Below are 24702 nucleotides of genomic sequence, written 5' to 3'. Positions count from 1 at the left end.
CACTTCTGATGAACTTCTAAATTGTATGTAAGATTTTTAGCTAAATCCCACTTTACAAAATAATGGCTTGTGATAAAATAAGAATCTTTTAGAAACCAAGTTTTTGTTTACTGGAGCTATCTAACAAACAACTGAACAATAACAAATTCATTTTTTACCTCTGAAGAAAGGGGGTTTTTGTGGGTTTTTTTAAGCTTAGAACAAGTGTCATTCCATGGCTTGGAAAAATATTGCACCAGTGAATTAAGTATAGAGAAGTGAAAGGGAGACACCATGCCTAGCATTATTAAATACTGGCTGGTTTTTTTTCCAGAAGGCATTACAGAAACAGATGAATAGAGAAAAAAGATAAAGACACCAGATCAGAAGCAATATAATATTTTTAATCAATTTTTTTTCAAAGTGCATTATAGAGAATGAAACCAAAAGGAAGTTGGAAAAAAATCCTAAACAGAGCTTTAAGCGGGCTCTTTACCTCCTAAGAAACAAACTTGTGGAAAAGAGAGAGGTGGCCTTTTTTTTTTTTTTTTCTTTTTAAGTGAGCTGTCTCACCATTGCAGATTTTCCCAAGTCCTTACAACTCTAATTAAAATGTGGTAATTGGTTATGTTACCTCAATTACCATGATGCATGGACATTGATGCAAAGCGACACCAATTGAATCCCTTGGGTGTTATACCCCAAGGCCATCCCATTTATTGTGGCCTTATTATTTTCAATTATGTGGCTGGATATACAGCATACTTTCAAGCCAATATAGATGGGGGTTTTGCTGGACATACAGTGTAGTGTACACATGGGATGACTCAGGAGAACAAGAGAAATAATAAAAAAAAGATAATGTCATGAATCATAGTAGTGAACTTAGTGATCAGACAAATGAATATTTCAGACATTTTCAGGACAATGTGAGAATTACAGCACCTTAACCCAAATCTCCTTAGCTCAAAATCTCCATTTAAAAAGCATGATTAATACTGTCCCTTCAATAATTAGCCCTCTCTGTTGAATAAGAGATTGTCTACTCTATAAAACAGATATGTTTCTCATTCAATGAATGAGCAGTCTGGAGAAAAAGCAGTTTCTCCAGTCACCAAAAAGGTAGGAATATTGAACTGCAACTTAAGAAATAAAATCCATTAGAAACCACAGTTTTGTCTCTCTCTCAGCCACAGCAGTGTAACAGTTTTATGTAATCCAGTATTGGTAAAACAGTCCAGAAAAGCGAATTTCCATGGTCAGCTCATTGTAGCTTTCTATACAGAGACCGGGACAGGACATCCCCAAACTGTGAACATCTGTAGTGGCTGGAATAATCCCCTGAGGCTAAACACATAACTTACATTGGGTATATCACTGGCTGAGCAAAAGATGAAAAAAAAATGCATAAAACAACTTACATATTCCCACTTTGACTTAACTGTGGTAAACTTGTGGGCATGACCATGACTGAGTCTGTCCCAGATCCTTTTTTAACTGTTCAGTCTTTCAAGTAGACTAGAACCTCTAAAGGAAAGTGCATAGCGAGTTAAAGCTTCTCCAGCTGTTGAGCAGGAATTTTAGATGGCAATTTTGGGTATAGTTGACTAAAGATTGTTGCTATTGCTGTTGCAATTGCCAGACAGACTCCTTTTTCTTTTAAGATGATTGCTAGCAGGGTCTTGTTAGGCAAACTATAAGGCATCTGTGTAATTCTGAAGCTAAAATTTAGGTGACATATAACATTATATCAGCAAACTATGGAATGATAAATCTGGGGGAAAAGAATTTACCACAAAAAAACAGATGGGGGAAATAAAAACCTCTTTTGCTAAAACAGATTAGGACTGCTTTCAGTAACAGACAAGTGTCCTACTGTTTTTTAAAAGTAATCTTCGTTTTTTTCACTGTATGAATACTTAATTCTTTATAGCTAGATTAGCCTACTGAATCTAACCACATTTCATCCTTCTGGAGTGATTTTTGTTGACAATTTCACATTCTAGACATAACTTTTGGCTTATGAGAAGGACATCTTTTACCAGACTTTAGGTGCTTGTAGTACATGTTAATATCTTCTTGTTATTGGTTAACTTATGGTGCCTGCTATTGCAAATGTTGAGCAAAATTAAATATTGCTGAAAACCCTCAATGAAGACAAACAATTCAAAAGAAACCTAAAAGCCTTTTGTGTTCAATTCCAGCATACCTTTGTAATGCTATAAGTGGCCCAGATAAGTGACTGAATGTAAAAAGGGGCAGAAACAGGACAAAGGAAGATCCCAGTACACAAATTAAAGACAGTAGAAGATGCAAGGGACTCTTGTACTTATATGAGGCAATATAATAATTTGGGCTATCTTATTTACTGCTACCAAGTCAGATGCCATGAATGAGTCAGATGCCATCAGGGTATAAAAACATCTCATTTGTTTTCATAAATTACTGTATTTTGTGGGCAACCACAAATAAAGACTTGTTACCAAGGGATACTGTTCGTGTGCCAAGACTGGCACACCATCCAATAGAGAGAGATAGGGAAGCAGAAGAAACAGTTCTGGTACCTACCCAAGAAATGACTACACAGGAACTGAGTGAAAAGGAAGGTTAGAACATGCCAACTCAGGCCAGGGAAGAAAAAGAAACCTGAATTCTGCAGTGGATGGGGCATCTTTAAATGTTGAGAATACAGATAGTTTTATCAACATGAGAAACTTGTAGATAGTGACATGCTTCAAAGAATCATATTATTATAAACACGCCTAGGATGAGAAGTTCCAAAAGAAAACAGTGAAAATTAGATGAGCATCATGATAGGTCTAAACGGCTGCCATTTCTCAGCAGAAAGAATGATACACCTCCTGCCCAGTGAAAGTCAACTCAGCCCAGCAAATAACTCCAGACTACCTCAGGCAAAGTGGGAACAAAGCAGCATGTATCTTGTGAAGTTTCAAGTGTCCGGATATCAAGCAAGGTGCTGTACTCATACCCTCACCATGCCTCAACTCCTGATTGATTGCAATCCCAAACAGAAACACAATACTTACTTCAGTCCTGCTGCAAAAGCAGTGCCATGCTCTAACTAGCTCATAACAGTTTATTTATAGTAACTGCAGGTACAAATAGCAAATTTCTTCCAACGGCAGCTGCCCACATGCAAAAGGAGATAATATGCTTTCACTACAGTAACTTGCACCTCTGGCCAGAACTCTCTAGCTATCTCACAAATGTAACTTGTTTCCATTCCAGGTTCAGTAGAAGATATATATATTTACTAAACAAAATGCTAAGTTTTGTAGATGAAAAAGGCAACTCATCTTTGTGGTACTTTACCTTTTAGAGAAACACAGTAGAAACCCAGTCCAATCTCTCTCGGGCCGTTATAGACCCTACAGATACTCAACCTATAGCAACTAAAATTCAGGATTCTGAGAACTATTTTTTGGTTTGGCTGTTGCCTAATACTGCACACATTTGTTTTTGGAGCTCCAAAATGCAACTGTTTTTTCTACTGCTAGTCAGTTCATTAAACATTTTATGTAGCTCTAACCAACAGTTTACTAGAGCTACTGATGTAATACGACTAAATGTAATACGACTGATGTAATATGACTAAAAATATTCTGAAGATGGATCTATTACAAAAATATAACCAGTGTTTCTCAAGAGAATTAAAAATTTTTATTATATTTTTCATTGTTTATCAATCTTTTCTATTCCTGTCTCACATTAATCTTCTAACCCATTCACTTGCCCATCTTATTTCACTGCTGACTTCTCTTACTTCTGTTCTCATTTCTTTCTCTCCCAGATTCATTACCATCAAAACTCAAGAATGATGTCTCTCTGACACTGTTGAGATGTCATTTGTTTTATTTCTTGACTTCTCTCTCATGTAAATGTGAATGTATTTTTTAAAACTCTTACCTCCATTTTCTATTCAACTTCATTCTGGATCCTCACTAATACTGTTTCTTCCTTTAATTCCACTGCAATTTCTCTAAAGTTTTCTTATGATCTTTATTTTGTCAGCTTCTGTTTTACTTTTGATTCCTCTTGATCAGATTCTCAACAAATTACTGCCTTGGATTTTTCTACTCTCTAGATTATTTTTCTACCTCCTCTGTGTTTTTTTCCTATTGTTCTTCCTTCCTCTTCTGCTTTTCACTAGACTTGAACAAGCCTTTTTCTTTACCTGCTTCCCTTTTCTCCTTTTTAGATGATAATATACATTCAGATACCTGCAGTTCCCATCTCTGGACAGAGGGTTCAAGTAAACTCCTTTGCATCTAACCCTGATCTTCTGCCTGTCTTTTAAATATCTCCTTCTTAGTGTCCATTAACATAAACTAAGCACAGACAAAATGGAATTCTTGCTCTCTCCTCCACAGATCTCATCTTTTCTTCATGTTCTGTCAGTATGACTATTCTCCCTCTGGTAATCTGCATCAGCTGTGACACCTACAGCTCTCACTAGGTCTATTAGAGGAATCTTAACATCATTAAGGTTTGACCTTTTTCTGCTGGTCATATAGTGAGAGCTCTTAGTTGATCTCCTTGGTTGTTTCCAATAGCATTGCTCTTCAGTTGATACTTCCCTCTCTGCACATAGATGTATAAGGAAAGGCTGAAAAATAGTATTTTCTTTTCTCTATACCCTTGTACAATCACAGGTAGTTTCATCATTTCTATACTTCTTTCAAACAGATTAACTTTTTGAGGGCTTAACTGACTCTCCTCAATTATCTACACTTCTCACATTGTCAGTTGACTACTCATGCTTATAAAAACAACATTGACCCTCCATCTGCTTTCCAATGATGTCTTTATTCCATGTTGCCTCATACAGACACATGCCCCTTTTGACTTGTCCTGAAAGTCTGTTCAAACATGTTCCTTCCTCAAGTCCCATTTCTATTTCAGTACCTAAAGCAAAGCAGTCAATAAACCAAACAGACAGAGGAGCACTCCTACTTTATAACATTTGATAAAGGCAGGCAGGCAACAGATTATTATTACCTTCAACGGTTCACTCGTCCACAGCATCCTCCTCACTAACTCACCATTTCTTGGCCCATTTAGAATAATAGTATTTTCACTCAGGAACTGCTAGTGTTTCTGAACAATGTCTTGTATATCTTCATACTACACTATCATAACTGAACAAGAGAATTACACCTTCTGTTATTTTTGTAAAGGAACTTTAACGAAAAGAAGTCAAAAGTACTATTTCACTGTTAGTCAGATAATTGTTAGGAAGCATGTAGGTGTCAAGCATTTTTTCCTTTTATTTGTTTGATACAAATCTAAAAAATTCTGTAAGCTAAATATATGTCACTTGTTCCCAAATCTCATCAAGGCTCTTCAGTACATGCACTACACAGGGTTATCATTGCTGTCAATGTAGCTGCAGTATACAGACTTCAGCATTATGATAGTAGCACAAAACATGCTGAGCCAATTCATCCATTACAGTCAATGGTGTTACAGTAGGAATTATTTTGTTCCCCTTGTAGTTTATTGTTTAAATGTAGATACTGCCTTGTAATATAGTTTTACGCTGTAGAAAACCAGTCTAATTTATGCCACTTAATAGATAGTTTAAGCAGAGTGATATTTTGCCTCTTAGGAATCCTTTCCCTGAGATAAAAGCAAATTAATGCATTTTACTTATATTCATATAACACAGAATTTTATATCAATCACATACCCATCACATTCTATGTGAAATACACATCTACTGCTGGGATGTTAATTGAAACTAGTCTTACTTACACAGAAAATACCTTTTCTGAAATATATTTACAATCAGTGAAATATATCTCTGGGCTCAGTTCTGTTAGGTACTGAGCAACCTGGCAACGAGAGAAGACTGTTTTCATTACTTGACAGGATCAGGTGTGATGAGATTAAATTTCCAGCAAACAGAACACGTATATTGTGAGTTTATCTTATAATTCAGTTTTGTCTATAGAATACAATGCTTTGTGGAAAACTAAAGCTTCACTTGTTGGCAGTAAAGACTAGGAATGGCATCTTCAGTCAGAAGAAAACACTCTGAGATGAATGTGTTTGTCTTGCATTGAAAAAATGTCTCTTGTGAAGAATGAAACCACATGAGATCTTTTTAAAGGAAGTATCACTCACCGAGTCTTTTTCCAATCTCTTCTGTAGCCTTGTTTGCCACTGGACAGCTTGCATGACAATGGCTTCCCACCTCCTCTCAAGGTTTACAATTATCAACTGCATGGACTGGTGATCTGCATTTAGGTTGCAGGTCTCCTGGTCATCCAGGAGGTGCTGGCATAATCGCAGCACAGAGGCTACCCCACGACGTCTCTGTCTGATCTCACAGCATAGAGACTGCAGGATAGACAAACAACAGATGTCAGAGTGGAATACATTGCAAATGAAAACATTGACTATTATCTGATATTTAATGGTGCCCAATCTCTATCTTACAACAGTTTTTTTAGCTCTTCCATTAATTCCCATACTTTGTGTCAAAGCTTAGTGTTTTATTTTCAGATAAACACAGTCTTAATCTTAACACAGAAGGAGTAAATCTACTTCCAGTCTTCTTCAAACAAATGCCATGCATAGCTAACTGTCTCAATAATGCTGAAAGTTTTATGATGTAGACTGGTTTATTCTTCCTTTTTTTTATTCAGCTGGGACACATCTGAAATGAGTTACCCTGACAGTAATCAGTTTCAGAAATTCTTCATGAAAAAATGGGGGGAAGAAATTGTAGTCATGCAATGAGAATATATATATTTTTAGAAAAAACAATAGAAATTATGGGTCATATGTACCCTGTCAGAGAAGAAACCTTAAGGAAGGAGAAAATTCAGTATAAAATTCTTTACAGATGTTTTTTGTTATCATAAAATACTTCCCGGGTAGTTCCATATTCAAGTAAATGTAAGAGTACTGTGATAACTGTATCCTTCTTAAAGTTGAGTAATTCATTGCATTTATTTCATCATACTGATCCCAGTGCTACCAAAAATGCAGTCTGACCTGAACTGTATGATGGGAGGCAATCACTAAACCCTAATATTGCTGAATATTAATGGGAGACAGGATATGTTCGTTCTGTGCCAGAAACCCAAGTAAATATACTGAGAATCTCATTCAACAGCAGTGTAAATAATGCATCCTACATGCCAAAACTAAAGACATATCTACCACCCAGAAGCAGTTAATGGCATGGGGTGCTTTCGGGCATGGTCTTATCCACAATCATACTCTACCGTCATCCAACATCAAATCAGGATTTCATTAACTCATAATCTGTTTTAATAATAATATCTATGAAGTTGGGGTACAGAAGACACAAATGCATCTGAGGATGACTGCTTCAACACAGCTTCTGAGACCCTATACTTTTATAGCACTGCATGGTTCAAGTATTCAACAATTATCATAGGCCTGTGCTACTCCTGAATTTAACAGGACTGTACTCCACACGTGGGAGCTTTCCAGATAATTTAAATTGTAACTTGCCAACATCTGTTTCCCTCTGTGGGTTGCTACAGATGAAAGTGCATGACCCCATGAGAAAATCTGAACTATTGTCTTTTTTGAAGACAGAGTATCTGCCTTAAAGATTCCAGTTAATCATAATAAGCAAACAAAAAAAGCCACTGCATCTCTCAAAGCTGTTCACAAGCGTTAACTGATAAAAATCAGGACCTGTCCTCCTGAATTTTATTAGTAAACCAATAATATTCTATAGAAAGTGAATTCAAGTTCCAGATTTTCACATCACTTTTTCTTTAAAAATTGGAATTTATACCTAGCAATGTTGTACCTCAAAGGAGTATTTTGCTGCTGGAAGTATGTGCTTGATCAATAATACTAAGCTGAAAGTCTGAAGCAAAACATTGGTATAGACATCTAAAAATATATATCTTTTCTTTGCCTATGTAATAGTGTGCAAGAGATTTTTTTTTTTATTCAAAGCCTTCAAGAGAAATTATCATTAAACTCACAAACATGGCTGAATTACTAATCTACTTTCATTGGCACAGTTGGGCCATTCTAACAGTTAACAGATTGCTTATTAATCAACAAGGGTAAACAAGACAATGCAATCTCATTTAAAGTGGAAGTTTTAATGCCTAAAAGTATTTGTGTTCAAAATGTTAATCCTGATAAGGCTTCATTAGAAGACATCTTAAAATGATTAAGTACATTTCATTGTAAAGTACACTGAGTAGTATATTAGCAGGTGGACATTTCATACAGATGTTCCACTTATCGATATAATGCATTCTATAGCTATTTAAATCACCCTAACTCTGTAATAGCTAGAATTCTATTACTTCTATAATGAGAGAACCCTGTACCTTTAATATTTCTGAATTTTAAATAAGGTGAATGACAAATTCCCAAACCACTATTTATGGCAAAATATGACCAGGAATTTTATTATTCAATTTATACCAGAGCTGCATTTTCACTTACATTTCCTGAACTCACCCTTATTTCTTTTCCTAGAGTTCATTACTAGTTTCCTTCATAGTTCTTCATGTAACCACCACATCTGGCACATTTTCTTTATGGTGCTGTTCATTATCCTAATGTCACATCAGAAAAAAACCAAACCAAACCATACCAAAAAATCTATCTAAAGATAAAGTCAGGGTTCTTATTTTACATTTTATAACAGCTAAGCAATTCAGTTTTATGGAAGTGATGGTAAGTGATATACTGATGGCAGTCAAATCTATGTACATCTGTATTAATAGAAGTCAATACAACTCAGAATCTGGCCCCATAACATTACTTACCTTGATCTATCTGATTATGTCATCTCTTATAAATATTGTTCTTTTTTGATACAATACCATATAATATAATGAGGTAAGGAGTATTTCACTCATAAGCCATTGTATGGGAGTTTAAGTGAGGCCTTTACATTGTGATACCTGAAGCAGAGCTACAGCATCCAAGTCATTTCTAATTTACATCAGTTTTACACCAGCATAATAACAGTAGCTTTACTGAAGCTATTTCTGATTTACATGGCTGTGACAGTACAATTAGGCCTATGGCACTTTTGTTTCAATTTTATTACATGATATTATGGTTAATATTAAACAGAAGAAGAATGAAGTACTTGTATCTAACAGTGTGTTGAAAGAGTTGGTTATAGCAACAATACTTTAAAAGCCAGAGAACTTAATCATGTAAAGACATCTTTAAACCCTATATAATAGGACTAATAGTAATGAATTTAAGCAGTATTAGGGTCTGGTATACAGTGTTCTAAAGGAACACAATGATTGCTTGTATCATATGACATGACATCTCACAGTGTTGCATCTCCACCCATGTTCTGCTATTGTTAAAATGGATGCTTGTATAAAAATCTGTCACTGTGGTAACTGTACGCACAAAATATGCTTCCAGGACCATGGTTACTTGAATTATTTTCAAGGTATATTCTACATTGTGAATTAACAGTTATGATTTGTGATTAATTAAAAAAAAATAAGAAAAGAAAGATGAGTATCTCTACTAAGGCTTGAGTCTGATGGTCTACAGCTGCTATAGTAAGCTACTGCGTACTTGATGGTTCAGAAAATTAGGAAATGATCTCACAGTAGACTGAGGAGCATCACTTAGGCTTGCTTAGTCTCCTGTGCGTACAGAAGATTTGCTGAAGTGTAGATTAAGAGATCAGACACTTTCGATTGTGGCTTCTCACGCTATCATGTGTCCATTGAGCTGTGGTAACTGTAAATACAATCCAAAGCTCTGCAAATGTGGGAGAAACACATTCACTTAAATCATTTGCAGTGCGTCTTAAATTAACATATTTGACTTTTTTTGCTGCAGGCTAAGTATACATGGTAACTGCAGCTGCTGTGTATGAACTTGACTTTGTGTCTGAGCCCTTTGCTTCACAAGAGATACTCCAATAACGTTGAGGTGTTATTCATTATAATGTTATTACGAGTTGTGGTTTCCCATACTGAGGATTCCTGCCCATGCGCTAGAATCTTGGAAGATTTTTCTTTCCTCTGCCTACTCCTATTTTCAGTGCTTTGAAGTTATCACCCGCATAGCTAAAAAGGGCTAGCTAAAACTACTTTCACAGCTTGTTAATACCATGCCTTAAATCATCTGGAAAAGCCCCTGCTGAGTCAAATGACATCAAACACTCTTTCCAAGCCATGGACTAATGGCACTATCTATGGGGATGGAAGTAGCCATGATCGGAACAGAAGGTGCTCTGCACAGCTGCGTGACACCTAAGTGAAGGACATATGACCAGAAACACGTGTGCAGCTTTAGGCAGTGCCAGAGCATATGGGAGGCATAGTAAGGTGGGAAGTTGAGGAATATTAGAGCCCCTCAAGCTCCAATCCCCCTCCATCCCTCAGCCTTCCTGCAGTGTATCAGCGCCTGCACTGTGCCGCATCACCTGCTCTGCACAACTGAAGGACATGGATGGGAAGTCGGCTTTCTCACACAACATGATAGATGAGTTGGCCACTGAAGCACTGTTACATCAGGGTTCTTGAGCAGGTGTTTAATATTAACCATTTAAAAGTTCTAAGGTTCTCAGTGAGTTCAGTGGGACTACCTGTGCTTAAAAATAGCTTAAAAGTCAGTTTAAGATTAGTTTAGTTCACTTAAATCCACATAATCCACATATAATCATCACATAAAAAGTTGAGATATGATTTCTGTAGCACCATTGATTGAATATTGCTTGGGGAATTAATTTTTATGTGATCTGAAGTTCTTTCAACCATTTCCGTCTTTCTTGCTTTTGCTCTACAATTAGGAATAATAAAGGTCCATGTAGAGACGCCCAGAGCTTTAAAAATAGTTGGAAGATGACAAACGGTAACTAACACAGATGGATTTTCTTTGTCCTTTCAGGTTCAGAAGAAATGCCAAGGTATACTGAGAAAAATGCTATTTCTAGGCTTACACTGTGTTTTTGCATACGGACAATACTGGGCGTTTTTACGAAAACAAAAGAAACTGCAGAAAAATCTGGAATGACCAGATCTGAGAGGAGGTTTCTGTCTAATCTTGGTATGTTAAAGGCTTAACCTTTCTCATTGTTACAAGATGTGGGTATGTGAGGGAGAGAATGATACCCATTTGATTGCATCAGTTGTTACCTTATAGAAGACAAAATGAAGATGGAACTGTTGTTATTTAATACAATAACCATGTGCAGAAATTAAAGAAAAATCTGAGAATGGAAGCTGCATCAAACTATAACAACAATCAAACCAACTCTTAAAAAAAAATGTAATTTGCCTTTTTATGTCTGATTTTTGGCTAGTTTTCAAAAGTGCTAATGTAAAACTTTTAAGTGTCGTGGCTAATGGCACTAATATATCAATAAAGGGAAAACAGGAAACTATGCTCACAAATGTTGGGTAAAATGTAGTTTTCAGTGTTTTCTGTGAAATGGTAATGCCTGTTGGAACTTCTCTTGTCAAGGTGATGCATCCCTGTATTTTAAATTCCATTCTTACAGGATACATGGTGAAAATAAGAAATTCTGTTTCTGAATGAAAAAGAAAACCAATAATTCCTTTAAAAATATTAGTAAGAAAGTAATTCCTCAAAATAAAAAAGCTAAATGACAAAGATAGGAAATGAATGATGACTTGTCATCTTTTAGAAAAATACTGCCAAATCTGTGTGCTTTTACTTATTTCAAGGTTAAAAGAAAATGTCACCTAATATGGGAACTCTACTCAGTTACATACTGTGGGACTTAATCTATACTGAAGCTAAATATTCTATAAGTATGCAGTGAAGTGCAAAAAACAGCAATTGAAAAATGACATGATTAAATGGCACAACATGCAATCATTTGCTCTCAATTATATCAATGTATCTTCTTCATTTCAAGGAGTCAGGCAGAAATATTGTTTTTTAAATGCCTCTATTAAATTGGGCACCAATAATAAAATAGATGAGAGTCCTAATAAGCTCATTTACGTAACATACATCACACACCACAAAACTATTCTCTCCAAACGGGTTTGTTCATAGATTTGTCTCCTGGTTGTCACCAGTCTTGGCTATATTAAAAGATTTTAAAGGCACAAGGCTTGCAGACCAGTCAGTGGAAAACCTTTGTACTTAACCCTTGAGAGATCTTTAATGCTAATTATGGAAAAAGTATTGATATAATATCTTTGCTGTCACATTTTATTACGATGATGGTCACAACAGAATTTGGGACTGACATTTTAGAAATATCATCTAATTGCAAGTCAGAAATACAGAATGACAGTTTAAAGTAGAATATGACTTCTTTCAAAACAGTGAACTGGTTCTCTTTATTTAAAAGCCCTACTTTTAATAGCATTACAACAACTAAATTGCTACGCTGATCATATCTCTCTGTAACTCACTTCTCAACAAAGTGTTACAATGTCTCTCTTACAAGTCTGAGCACAGTTCATTATATTCCTTGTGAACAGTGTGTGTTTCTATACGTATTAAAAATGGCAATGAACTAAAAGTAAAAAATACTTAATTTTTGCACTGCCTTCAAGAATCTACACAGGTGCTTACATTGTACATATAATCAAGTGCTTATACGAATTCATTCATTTCATTAGCATTAAAAAATTAAATGGAAATTTGTGTTTCTTTGCAATTAATAATGCAAATAAATCTATTATTTAAGTAACTATTTTAAATAAAATATTTATTTGTAAATAGCATTCTAAAAGTACCTGTGTTCTTTCCCATTTTTATCTAGAATTACAATGTATGCATTAAAACCAGTAACAATCCAGAATAGATGCTTCTGGGCTCATTCTATAAAAGCTGCTATTATATCTGTATGACATTCTTTAATTTCTTTGTTCTATTCCTCATGCTCGTTTAAGTACTTCAAAATATTTGTTTGTAAGAATATAGCTCAATGGTCTGTTATTTAGCTCATATTCCCATGTAACTAGTAATATGTAATATACTTCTCTTCATAAATTAAAAACACTATTAAAATTCCAGACGTATAAAACAACATGAAGATTAAGTTACTATAAAAGAAACTATAATAGCTTACAGATTGCTTGTATCATTACTAAAGCGCTGGTATCTATTACAGTGTCTCCCTGGAATAAAGAATGCACTTTTGGCAATAATCTGTTAAAAAAGTGCCCATTATTGTTAAGATGCTCCTATCTTAGCTCTAAACTAGCGTGCAATTACAGGAAGGTAACTTAAAAATAAAAGAAAACCAGTGTTGGATGTAAATGCATCTTCCCTACTGAAATACAAAATAGCTTTTCCAAGACTTATTTTTCTTGTGTTTCACACAGGGGATTAATTAGATTCATTTTCACACTGAAATATTTTAGAGCTATTTATTACACACTGCAAAGTTGGGGTTAACTTGGTTCCAGGGGCTAAGCCAAGTCATTCAGACAGAGAAGCCAGACGTGATGGCAGGAAGATCCATTTTTCTAGTCTGGCACTGTTTGTGTTTATAAATGCCTTCAGTTCATACCCTCTTTTCATTCAATTTGAGAAATTCTCTTTCCAGTGAAAAAGATCCAAAGGAGAAATATTGAAAGAAGGCACGATTTGCTACGGTTTCATTTTTGTCACCAGAAAATGCTAAAATAAAAGTAGAGAAAGCATCAGACAGGTAGGATAAATATCAGTGCTATGTTTTGCTTTTGTAATGAATCCTGAACCATACTACCCAAAAATTCATTTGCCTGTAGTGGACATTGCAAACTTGAAATTTTTGCTAGATCACCACACTGGGCAGAGTTTCAAATGAATGTGTGTGGAAATTCAAGAGATTAAATGACTTAAGGTACAGGTGGAAATTTTACAAAATCAAGTAAGTCATAAATTAGGCTCAACTTTATTTCTGGTTGTTGGAATTTACTTAGAATTACAGTTTAAAAGAAATCAAGATGTTTTTCAAGATACATCACACATTAGATGCCAAGAAACTCCTTCCAATTGCCTAAAAATTTTAAGTATCAGAATTTCAGCCATCTTTAATGAACAGTTAAAACTGTTAAAACTTTGTATCCTGCCTCAGAGCTATATAGGAGGCTTTAAAAGAAAAACTTCCTTGCATGGATGTATATCAATACCTGTAACATTCAGGCTGAAGTTCAGATGTTAATATTGTACTTATTCCCTTTCGTTATCTAGTTCCCCAGCAGATGGTAAACATGCACTTTTGCTGTCCCTGTGCAATGGGTCTGGTATATTCCAAAATGTAGTGAGAGTTTACCCTATTCTGGATTACAGAAAGAAAACATTCTGTAGTGCATTGGTATTACCTCTTTATGGGAAAGCAGCAAACATAAAATAAATTAGATTAATCTTTTGGAGACTTCAGGACAGCCAGGGTAATAGGAAAAAGAAAATAAACACATCTAATGAGTAAGGAAATAGGGATTTCCTTTGGTTTTTTTCTTGTGTCAGTGAAGCAAATTTAGCCTGGATTCAAAACTGTACAGCTTGAGCTGCTCTGGGGTAAACAGACGAAAATATATTATGATGCTTTCATGTGTATCTGTATATGCATAAGGACAACAAGCAGGCTTTTCTAGAAATGGTGTTCCTCATCTTATTCCAAAAAAGCAACACATCCTCAGAATGGATATGTCATTAAAACATTATGTTCATTCTTTTGCCATACCTGAATCATAAATATACACACAGACACGTGTTTTGGTTTCAGCTCAAAGTAAAATTAAAAGTCCCCAACAAGAGAAGTTTCTTGCAGCAGAATCAACCAGAGCCATGCAGCACTGTGATGAGGTAGGTTCACTCGTATTTGAAGTAGGCCAGCCTGCCTCAGTGTCCTGGTTTAACCAGGATAGGGTTAAGTTTCCCCAGCAGAGGGGGGGAGCTCTAGCCGGGCTATTCAGATACCATGCGGACGTCACATCCTGGCAGGTCACATTTTTCCTGGCGCGGAGCGCGGTGCACTCGTGGTTTTGTACATCGTGCTTCAAACTGCTGTATTTGGTAGCTATTTTGCTCTGTTCATTGCTATCACTATTACTGTTATTGTTATTGCTGTTGTTTGTTGTGTTGCTATTGCACTGTTGTATTAAACCTTTCCTTATTTCAGTCTTGGGGCTTTGTATTTCACTCCCTTTGTGGGGGAGGGGCAGCGGCCGCGTGGTCTCAGACCCCGGCAGAGGCTAAACCATTACACTCAGTATCTTACTCGCATGAATAAGTTTTTGGCAAGTGTTCACATAAATACGTTAAATTTTAAACTAATATTAACCTGTCTCTTGTACAAGTTAGGCAGACATGACTTTGACATGCACAGTTTAGTCCCAGGACTATGAGAAGGCTAGAATTAGAAGTAAGGACAGAGGCAGGTGATGTGGTCAAGATGAACCGTGAATGGCACTCAGAAAGCTAAGGGCTGCCAAAAGCCAAATGTCTGGATGAGGTGACCATTTCTGTATGATGGTCCTAGAGGCTCAGGGTTACTCATATTATTGCACCTTCAACTGCCATTCTTCCATTGCCTGGACAATAGGACTGGGGTAAGAAGACTAGATAGGATGAAAGCAGAGAGGGCACAGAACAGGCTTTCTTTCCTTCACTAAAGCTTAGACTAGAGAACATAACAAAGTTCCTCTTATTGTGCCCAAAACATGAGTGTCACTATGATAAAGGGAAAGGCGGAGCACTACAAATGACATTGCATCATCAGCTGTTGGTGAAATGTACTAAAAATCCATCAGATTAGAGGCCAGGGCTTCAGTTTTATTCTGAGGTGAGGAAATGCAGCACTTTCCTAAGAGACCAGTAAGGCAATCATCCTGCAAAGGACAGGAATCCACATACATCTTTTTTTTTCTATTGACTTTATGCAGCAAGCATAATCTAACCCACTCTGCTGTCTCTAGTAATACATTGCCAGTCTGAAAATCCGATTCCTGACTGACATGTCATACTTGTTATACATAATATACATGATAAGGATTGCAATAACACTTCAGAATGTATACTGAAGACCTGTTCTTTTTACAGCCATATTCTTACTCATACTGAATTTCACTTTACCCTGCAAAAAATTCTACTAAAATCAATGGGTTTCGTGGCAGTATGAAATTATTTTTAGTGTGAGTAGAGGTACTAATACTGTCTATAATACTATTCCACATTGGGACTACGATCTATTAACTTACTTGCAAAGATGAAACTTGGGAAACCTGTCCAGTACTGAAACCAAAATTAGGCAACAGTCTACTAGGTCAATGATCCACCAATTAAAGAAGAACCTTGTTAGTAGGATTTAATGGTGTCCTGGTTTAACCAGGATAGGGTTAAGTTTCCCCAGCAGTGGGGGGGAGCTCTAGCCGGGTTATTCAGATACCATGCGGACGTCACATCCTGGCAGGTCACATTTTTCCTGGCGGGAGCGCGGTGCACTCGTGGTTTTGTACATCGTGCTTCAAACTGCTGTATTTGGTAGCTATTTTGCTCTGTTCATTGCTATCACTATTACTGTTATTGTTATTGTTGTTGTTGGTTGTGTTGCTATTGCACTGCTGTATTAAACCTTTCCTTATTTCAGTCTTGGGGCTTTGTACTTCACTCCCTTTGTGGGGGAGGGGCAGCGGCCACGTGGTCTCAGACCCCGGCAGAGGCTAAACCACTACAACTGGCTCCAAAGAACACTATTTAATCAATAAGCTTCTAATATCAGAGAGATTCACACCTGAAAATGGAATCCTATGGCTCCAAAGGGGCAATTATAGACAATCAAATAAATCGTATAACCACATGCAGTAGTACAACGTGGACCTTAATGGAGACAGTACAGTGAAATTTTGTTAACAGTCTTATATTTGCAGTCCACACTGTACTTGTTTTTCTATATGTTACCACTAACAAAGGACATGAAGCTTAGAGGCCAGCCAAAGTGCCAACCCTTGCACTGTAAATTATTGCAAGTCAGTTGATTTATTTTTAGGGGAAATATTTCTTTCTCTTTTTCTTTTGTCGTCTTTTGCTTTCTTCTCATTTTCTTTTTTCCTTTCCAGGTTGATAGTAGCAGAAGAGAAAGATTCTGGTTTTGCAGTAAATAGATCTTCAAGGCAATAGTAGGACAATAAGCAGTCACATTTTCAAGGAGTCTTTTGGGTGGGTCAAAAGAAAAAAATCAATTATATCTTCAATAATGAAAATAGTAAGTGATGGAACAGAGAATGTTTTCTCAAAAGAAGCCAAGTCAGCTATTTTCACTTCTACACATCTGACTCTTCAAGAGACCATGTCTGAGAGGGAAAATATAGCCCAAAGTCTGCAGATGTCATTGATATAAAAGGTTTGGGAGAGGAACTGTTTGTCAGTTTGTCACTATGAAATTGCAAGTTTTACTTTGTAATGGCCAGTTTGGGACAGCTTTCTCTGTAAGCCAGGGCATCTTCTGTGTTAGTCAGCTTGCGTCAGACCTCAAGACTTACAAGACTACTCATGACATGAGAATTAAATGCGAGACCATCCCAAGTACAGTAAGAAAGACAGGAACAAGACCCCCATTGCCTCCTTCTCACCAGCTCCAGTTAACAAGAAGGCACTGGTTCAAATATTGCACATTCAGGAGGGCTGAGAGAGAAATTCAGGATCAACTTTTCTGGAAAAGAAATAAGCCCATAGTTAGTATGGGAGAACCTCACAGATATTAGCAGTAAATATTTCTGAGCTGGGATTGCAGTTGCCTCAACATCTTCAAGTCCCTCAAGTCTTAAAGACATTCCTGATGATTCCTTGAGTGGGATTGATCTGAGCTAATGGAGAACTTGATGCTTGAGCTAGTCATTTAGAAGCAGGTATTCTGAGGTACAGTACATCTTCACTGTAGCCAGATGCCTGAAACAGGACAGATTAATTGCATCCCAAAAGTGCTTTTTTTCCCCCCAATTACTATAAAAGAAGCTCAGACAAGATCTCTGCACTGTCACTATCTAGAGCTAGCCTGTTTTAAAAAACCTCTACCATATGGCTATGCTGTCTGCAGGGTAATCATCTTGGTATACCAGAAATAAGGGGACAGTACATAAAACAGAGCTAGGAAGGAAGCAAAATATTAATTAGTAGCATAAAAATAGCCACTAGGTTATTCTCTCCTCCACAAAAGGATTCAGCATATTGCTATATCTGAGCTCTGCTGAACTCAGGGTTCTTCCTGTTATTGCAGCACCCTCCATCCCACACCCCAATCTTAGTCCAGAAGCCCATTGCCACTGCTGAATCAGAACTGCATGCAGATATTTCATGATAGCTCCAAGGAACGCTGCAGCGTGTCAGATCTCACCATCCCTGGTGGCTAGATCTTCTGTGTCCCTTTCCCTCAGCAAAGGGAGCACTTGCGGGGCAAAATGGTTTTAGACAACCAGGTAGTGTTTATGATTAATTTTGAGATTTTGATTAATTAAAATCTAAGTAACAATTTTAAAAATCTCAGAAAATTCACAGTTTCAGCTTCACAGTCCAAATGGAATGATGGAATGAAAGCTGCTATCTCAGATGGGATATTTAATTCTAAATGGGAACTGTAAATTGTATTAGTGTTGCCTTAAATAGGGAGAGCTTATTGAAACACAAATGGAACTTTCTTTCAGTAAGTAATAAGTATATTAAATCAACATTTGAGATAATTTGAGATACATTTGAGTACATTAAGTATTTGAGTACTCTGTGTGTGTGTATATACACAGTATTCAGCATTGATATCTGAGTATATTGAAATCAAAATAGAGCTATTAGACCATGTATTGTATTAGGGCCAAAGCCCCCACATTTTTGGCAAAAAATATGTAGAGCTGCTTTACTATAAAGAGGTGGCTTCTCATTTAAGTGGTGTACAGAAGTGCTGCTTTGGGATGGTGGGTCCTGTAAATTCAGTCTGAGTTTACTTCAAACCATTTTAGGTGGCATCAGGCTACATCTGACTTTGGAATCCTACCTGTTTTTCATAAGATTTAATACTGCATGCCTTCTCATTTGTTAAAATTTAATCCAAACAAAATTTGAGTAAACATTTCTTCATCTGTGAAAAGATTTAGGGCTCTAAAGTCACACTCTTTTTGAGAAATTTATTAAAATTATTACAACTTTTTTTTTTATCATCTTAGAGGTATAAAAAGGATTAAATCCTGCTTGACTTCTTTTGGACTTTCTATTGGAAACTGTTTTGCATATTGTTGTTACATGCATATTGAATTTCTGTAATTCTTTGATTGCAGCTCTGCCAGGAACATCATTCCAAAAATTGTAAAGGATCCAAAAGGCAGCAGCGAAAGCAATTCCTGGCACCTGTAGGAACAGCCAGCACTTTTCTCCAATCTCTGTGTCTCCAAACCTTTACTCAAAGTTAATACTTTTCTTCAATTTCAGTTTAGCCATAATCTTATACGCTCCCAAACTCATTTGTGTTTTATTTGATAGAATTATGTTTAACAGAATTGTTTGTAAGATGCACAGCGCTGACTCTTATGCAAACTTTTCAGTTAAAATTAAAAACATCGTAAGAAGCACTGATTAACAGATTGATTATTAATTACCAATGCAACCTAAATTGTTTAATCAGAAAGTTCAGTTGCTTTAGGCACTGGAGAAATAAAAGATGGTGCTGAGAAATCCTTTTTTTTTTAAAATGACATTACATCATCTAGTACACTCAGTCACAATTTTAGTGGAAGATGAAAACATACACTTCAGAGTGAGTCCAATCTTTAGAAATAGTTACAAGTGTCAGATAATTTACACTGTTTACAAGGCAAACAGAAATTTCTGCAAATACTACTAGCTATGGAATTCAATAGACTTTTAGAAATATTAAATAAGAAACATTTCCAAGACTACCAAGAGACTACCAAGCATCGTACAGTCCACTGACTTATCCGCTCCTGTTTTTTCACATGGGCACCGGTGATATAGCCAGGAGCAGTCTGAGGAGTATCCAGGATTACTGAGCCCTGGAAGCAGTGGCAACGGACTCTGGAGACCATGGGACTTGCTTTGAGAAACCTGGTATACTGGGGCCTGACAGGGTCTATCTGTCAGAGAAGGGGAAGAGCATCTTTGATCATAGGTTTGCCAAGCTGGTGAAGAGGGCTTTAAACTAAAGTTGCAGGGGAGGGGAACCTCAATCCATCCCACTCCTGCCAGTTTGATGCCAGTGCTAGCAATAGATGCCCAGAGCCTGGAGAGGGGTCACAGGTCAGCAGGAGAGCACCTGAAGAGCAGCACAAAGGAATTCCAACCAGTTAGTCAGTTTCACTGCGGGTCCAACTTAAGTGCCTCTATGCAAATGCATGTAGCACAGGGAATAAACAAGAGGAGCTAGAGATGTGCACACACCTGCAGGGCTACGATCTTATTGGCATCATGGAGATGGGGTGGAATGGCTCCTATGACTGGGGTGTTGGAATGGAAGGGTACAGGGTCTTCAGGAAGGACAGGCAGGGGAGATGAGGAGGGGGTGTTACCCTCTATGTCAATGACCAGCCAGAGTGCATGGAACTCTGCCTGGGGATGGATGAGGAGCTGAGCAAGAGTTTATGGATCAGGATTAAAGGGGTGGCAGGGACAGGTGATATTATAGTGGGGGTCTGCTACAGGCCACCCAACCAGGAAGACCAAGCAGATGAGGCCCTCTATAGACAGATGGGAGAAGCCTCATGTTCACAAGTCCTGGTCCTCATGGGGGACTTCAACCATTCCGATATCTGTTGGAGGGACAACACTTCAGTGCATAAGCAATCCAGGAGGTTCCTGGAATGAGTTGATAACTTCCTTCTTCAAGTGATGAAGGAGCCAATGAGGAGAGGTGCTATGTTGGACCTTGTTCTCACCAACAAGGAGGGGCTGGTGGGCAATGTGGAGCTGGGCAGCTTTGACTTCAGTGGCCATGAAATAGTGCAGTTCAAGATCCTTAGGGCAGTGAGGACACACATCAAGCTTGTTATCTTGGACTTCAGGAGAGTAAACTTTGGCCTCTTCAGGGATCTGCTTGGCAGAGTAACTTTGGATAAAGCCCTGGAGGGAAAAGGGGCCCAAAAAAGATGGTTAATATTCAAGGGTCACTTCCTCCAAGCTCAGGAGCAATGCGTCCTGACAAAGAGGAAGTCAGGTAAAAACACCAGGAGATCTGCATGGATGACAATTGCAAAAAGGAAGCCTACAGAGGGTGGAGGCAAGGACAGGTAGCCTGGAAGGAATACAGAGAAATTGTCTGAGAAGCCAGGGTTCAGGTTAAAAAAGCTAAATCCCTGACAGAATTAAATCTGGTCAGGGACATCGAGGGCAACAAGAAAAGCTTCTATAGGTACGTCGGTGATAAAAGGAAGACTAGGGAAAATGCGGGCTCTCTCTGGAAGGAAACAGGACCTTGTTACCCGGACATGGAGAAGGCTGAGGTACTCAATGACTTTTTTGTCTGTCTCCACCGGTAAGTGCTCCAGCCACATCACCCAAGACACAGAAGGCAAAGGCAGGGACTGGAAGAATGAAGAACCATACATTGTAGGAGAAGATCAGGTTCAAGACCATCTAAAGAACCTGAAGGTGCACAAGTCCATGGGACCTGATAAAATGCATCTGTGGGTCCTAAGGAACTGGTAGATGAAGTTGCTAAGCCACTATCCATTATATTTGAGAAATCATGGCAGTACGGTGAAGTTCCTACTGACTGGAAAAGGGGAAACATAACCCCCATTTCTAAAAAGGGAAAAAAGGAAGACCTGGGGAACTACAGGCCAGTCAGTCTCACCTCTGTGCCCAGCAAGACCATGGAGCAGATCCTCCTGGAAGCTATGCTAGGACACATGGAAAATAAGAAGGTGACAGTCAACATGGCTTCATTAAGGGCAAATTATGCCTGACAGATTTGGTGGCCTTCTACAATGGGGTTGCCGTGTTAGTGTATAAGGGAAGAGCAACTGACGTCATCTCCAAGGGCTTGTGCAAAGCATCTGACACTGTCATGCATGAAATCCTGGTCTCTAAATTGGAGAGACATGGGTTTGATGGATGGGCCACTCGGTGGATAAGAAATTGGCTGAATGGTTGCACTCAAAGAGTTGTGGTCAACAGCTCAATGTCCAACTGGAGAGCAGTGACAAGTGGCGTTCCTCAGGGGTCAGTGTTGGGACCGGCACTGTTTAACATCATTGTTGGAGACACGGACAGTGGGACTGAGTGCACCTTCACCAAGTTTGGCAATAGCACCAAGCTGTGTGGTGCGGTCAACACGCTGGAGGGAAGGTATGTGCCATCCAGAGGGACCTGGACAGGGTGGAGAGCTGAGCCCATGTGAACCTCATCAAGTTCAGCAAGGCCAAGTGCAAGGTCCTGTACATTGGTTGGGGAAATCCCAAGCACAAATACAGTCTGGATGATGAGTGGATTGAGATCAACCCTATGGAGAAGGACTTGGGGGGTACTGGTGGATGGAAAACTGAATATGAGCTAGCAATCTGCTCCCACAGCCCAGAAAGCAAATTGTATCCTGGGCTGCATTAAAAGAAGTGTGACCAGAATATTGAGGGAGGTGATTCCCCACCTCTACTCTGCTGTCGTGAGACCCCACCTGGAGGACTCTGTCCAGCTCTGAGGCCCCCAACATAAGAAGGACATGGACCTGATCAAGAGGGTCCAGAGGAGGCCACAAAGATGATCAGAGGGTTCGAGTGCCTCTCCTATGAGGACAGGCTGAGAGAACTGGAGTTGTTCAGCCTGGAGAAGAGAAGGCTCCAGGGAGACCTTATAGTGGCCTTCCAGTACTTAAAGGGGGCCTACAGGAAAGATGGGGAGGGACTCTTTATCAGGGAGTGTAGGGATAGGAGAGGGGTGATGGTTTTAAACTGAACGAGAGTAGATTTAGATTAGATCTAAGGAAGAAATTCTTTACTGTGAGGGTGGTGAGACACTGGAACATGTTGCCCAGAGAAGCTGTGGCTGCCCCCTCCCTGGAAGTGTTCAAGGCCAGGTTGGACGGGGCTTTGAGCAACCTGGTCTAGTGGAAGGTGTCCCTGCCCATGGCAGGGGGGTTGGAACTAGATGATCTTTAAGGTCCCTTCCATCCCAAACCATACTGTGATTCTATGATTCCAAAATTTTTTGGTATGATTAAACAGTCCGATTTCTTTAATGAATATATTTACTAAAGTTAGTAAGAACCACAAGCTTTTAGTACTGCTGAAAATCAGGTCTCTCTTTTTTTAAAGGCCCAAATAAAAATTTAGGAGACAGGTATGATGATATACATAGCATGTTGCTTATTGCTTCAAATAAAACCAGATCAGAAAACTACATGAAATGTAACATTATTGTTGCCAAAGAACACTATTTAGCAGAAAACCTCTGGTAAAATCCTGTTCTGAACAGGAGAATTCTGTTTGCCCTCCAAACCAAGTTTGGAGGGGAAGGAGAACATGATCCTTTATAAATCTTGCTACAAAAAGCAATAGAGACTTTCCCAGTTTTACATGACTGAGAAGGGATACTGAGATGGACAGATACTGGCAAGTCTAAGCTTGTTCTTGAGTAGCAGGTCTGTGAGCCAAAGCCATAACAACTACCTTTTGATGCTGATTGGTCATTTTTCTATATTGAACACTTAAAGTCATAAGTTTTACTGCAAGTGACAGAAATATCTGACTAATTATTTAGGCTCCCTTGCTGTCTTTTGGAGGGCATTTTGCAGAGAAAACTGCCTGCTTTTTGAAGTCCCAGAGACATAAAAGCAAATGTGGCAGAACACTTCTATTTACAAGCCAACAAGCACACAAATCTTTGGCTAGACCTTACTCAACTGAAATTTACTAAAACTTTCATGAAAGAATGTGAATTCTTTTTATTATTGCTCTTCATTCTTTCCTGCTCCAAATCTCTGCTGACCCACAAAATTGCCATACATCATTAGGTTAGGAAATCAGTTGTGCCAATTATTAGTCTCATGACATTAGGTTTTTCAGCTGCTAGAATTATGTGTTTACCTGAGAATCTTGTATTTCATTTAAAAAGTATGTTTCTGGTTCTGGTCCTCATCATTTCAGTGAAAAGCTAGAAAACATGAACTCGAGGGACTCAAAAGGCAGAACAGAAATAAAAAGGATGAATAAATAAAAAGTATGCTCGTAGTTATGAAGATCTCATTAATTTTAAGTAAATCTCCTGATTTTCTTAATCCAAATTCATGGGGTTTTCACGTTGCAACAGAAGAAAACAAAGCAGGACTAAGACATCCATGCTTCCCCCTTCACAGCTGGGCAACTTGTGTTCACTCTTTCCTGCTTCTCAACAGGAGCCAGGCCAGAGTTAGGCTACACTTGGAAGCTCACTTAAAGCTGCTGTGGAATGGTCAGCAAGTGTCACATACGCTGAAGCAAAGTTTGTGCCTCTCCTTTGTAACTAAATATGAAAACGTTTGAGGCAGCCATGAGCACTGAAAGATGGTGGAATTAGTAACAAAATGGCTCTGAGACTGGCCGTATGTTATGTTGCACAGAGATCACTGGGCTGACCAAAGTATGCCACATAATTTCCACAAAACCAAGAAATACTGAACCTTACATAAGCTGGGTAATGACCTTAACTAATAATATTCTAGTAAGTCTAGTATCTAAATATGTTAATAATAATGGAAAAAAACCATCCAAACATACTCAGCAGGATTTGAACTTTGAATATAAACAAGAAACAGCAGTAAATGCAAGG

At 38.1% G+C, this 24702-nt stretch overlaps 1 protein-coding gene across 2 annotated transcripts in view; it reads right to left on the bottom strand.

Moving 5' to 3' along the window:
* The window catches only part of AKAP6 (A-kinase anchoring protein 6), a 294713-nt gene that overhangs the window by 23980 nt on the left and 246031 nt on the right, over positions 1–24702 (bottom strand). For both annotated transcript variants that reach the window (XM_074868266.1, XM_074868265.1), the window contains one exon: positions 6127–6342. In XM_074868266.1, the coding sequence (XP_074724367.1) occupies positions 6127–6342 (216 nt within the window). The remainder of the gene's footprint in view (positions 1–6126; positions 6343–24702) is intronic.

The sequence above is a fragment of the Strix uralensis genome, chromosome 4 (assembly GCF_047716275.1).
Source record: "Strix uralensis isolate ZFMK-TIS-50842 chromosome 4, bStrUra1, whole genome shotgun sequence".
NCBI lineage: Eukaryota > Metazoa > Chordata > Aves > Strigiformes > Strigidae > Strix > Strix uralensis.
The sequence above is the reverse complement of the archived record's forward strand: the minus strand, read 5'-3'. Positions and strand labels throughout refer to the sequence as shown.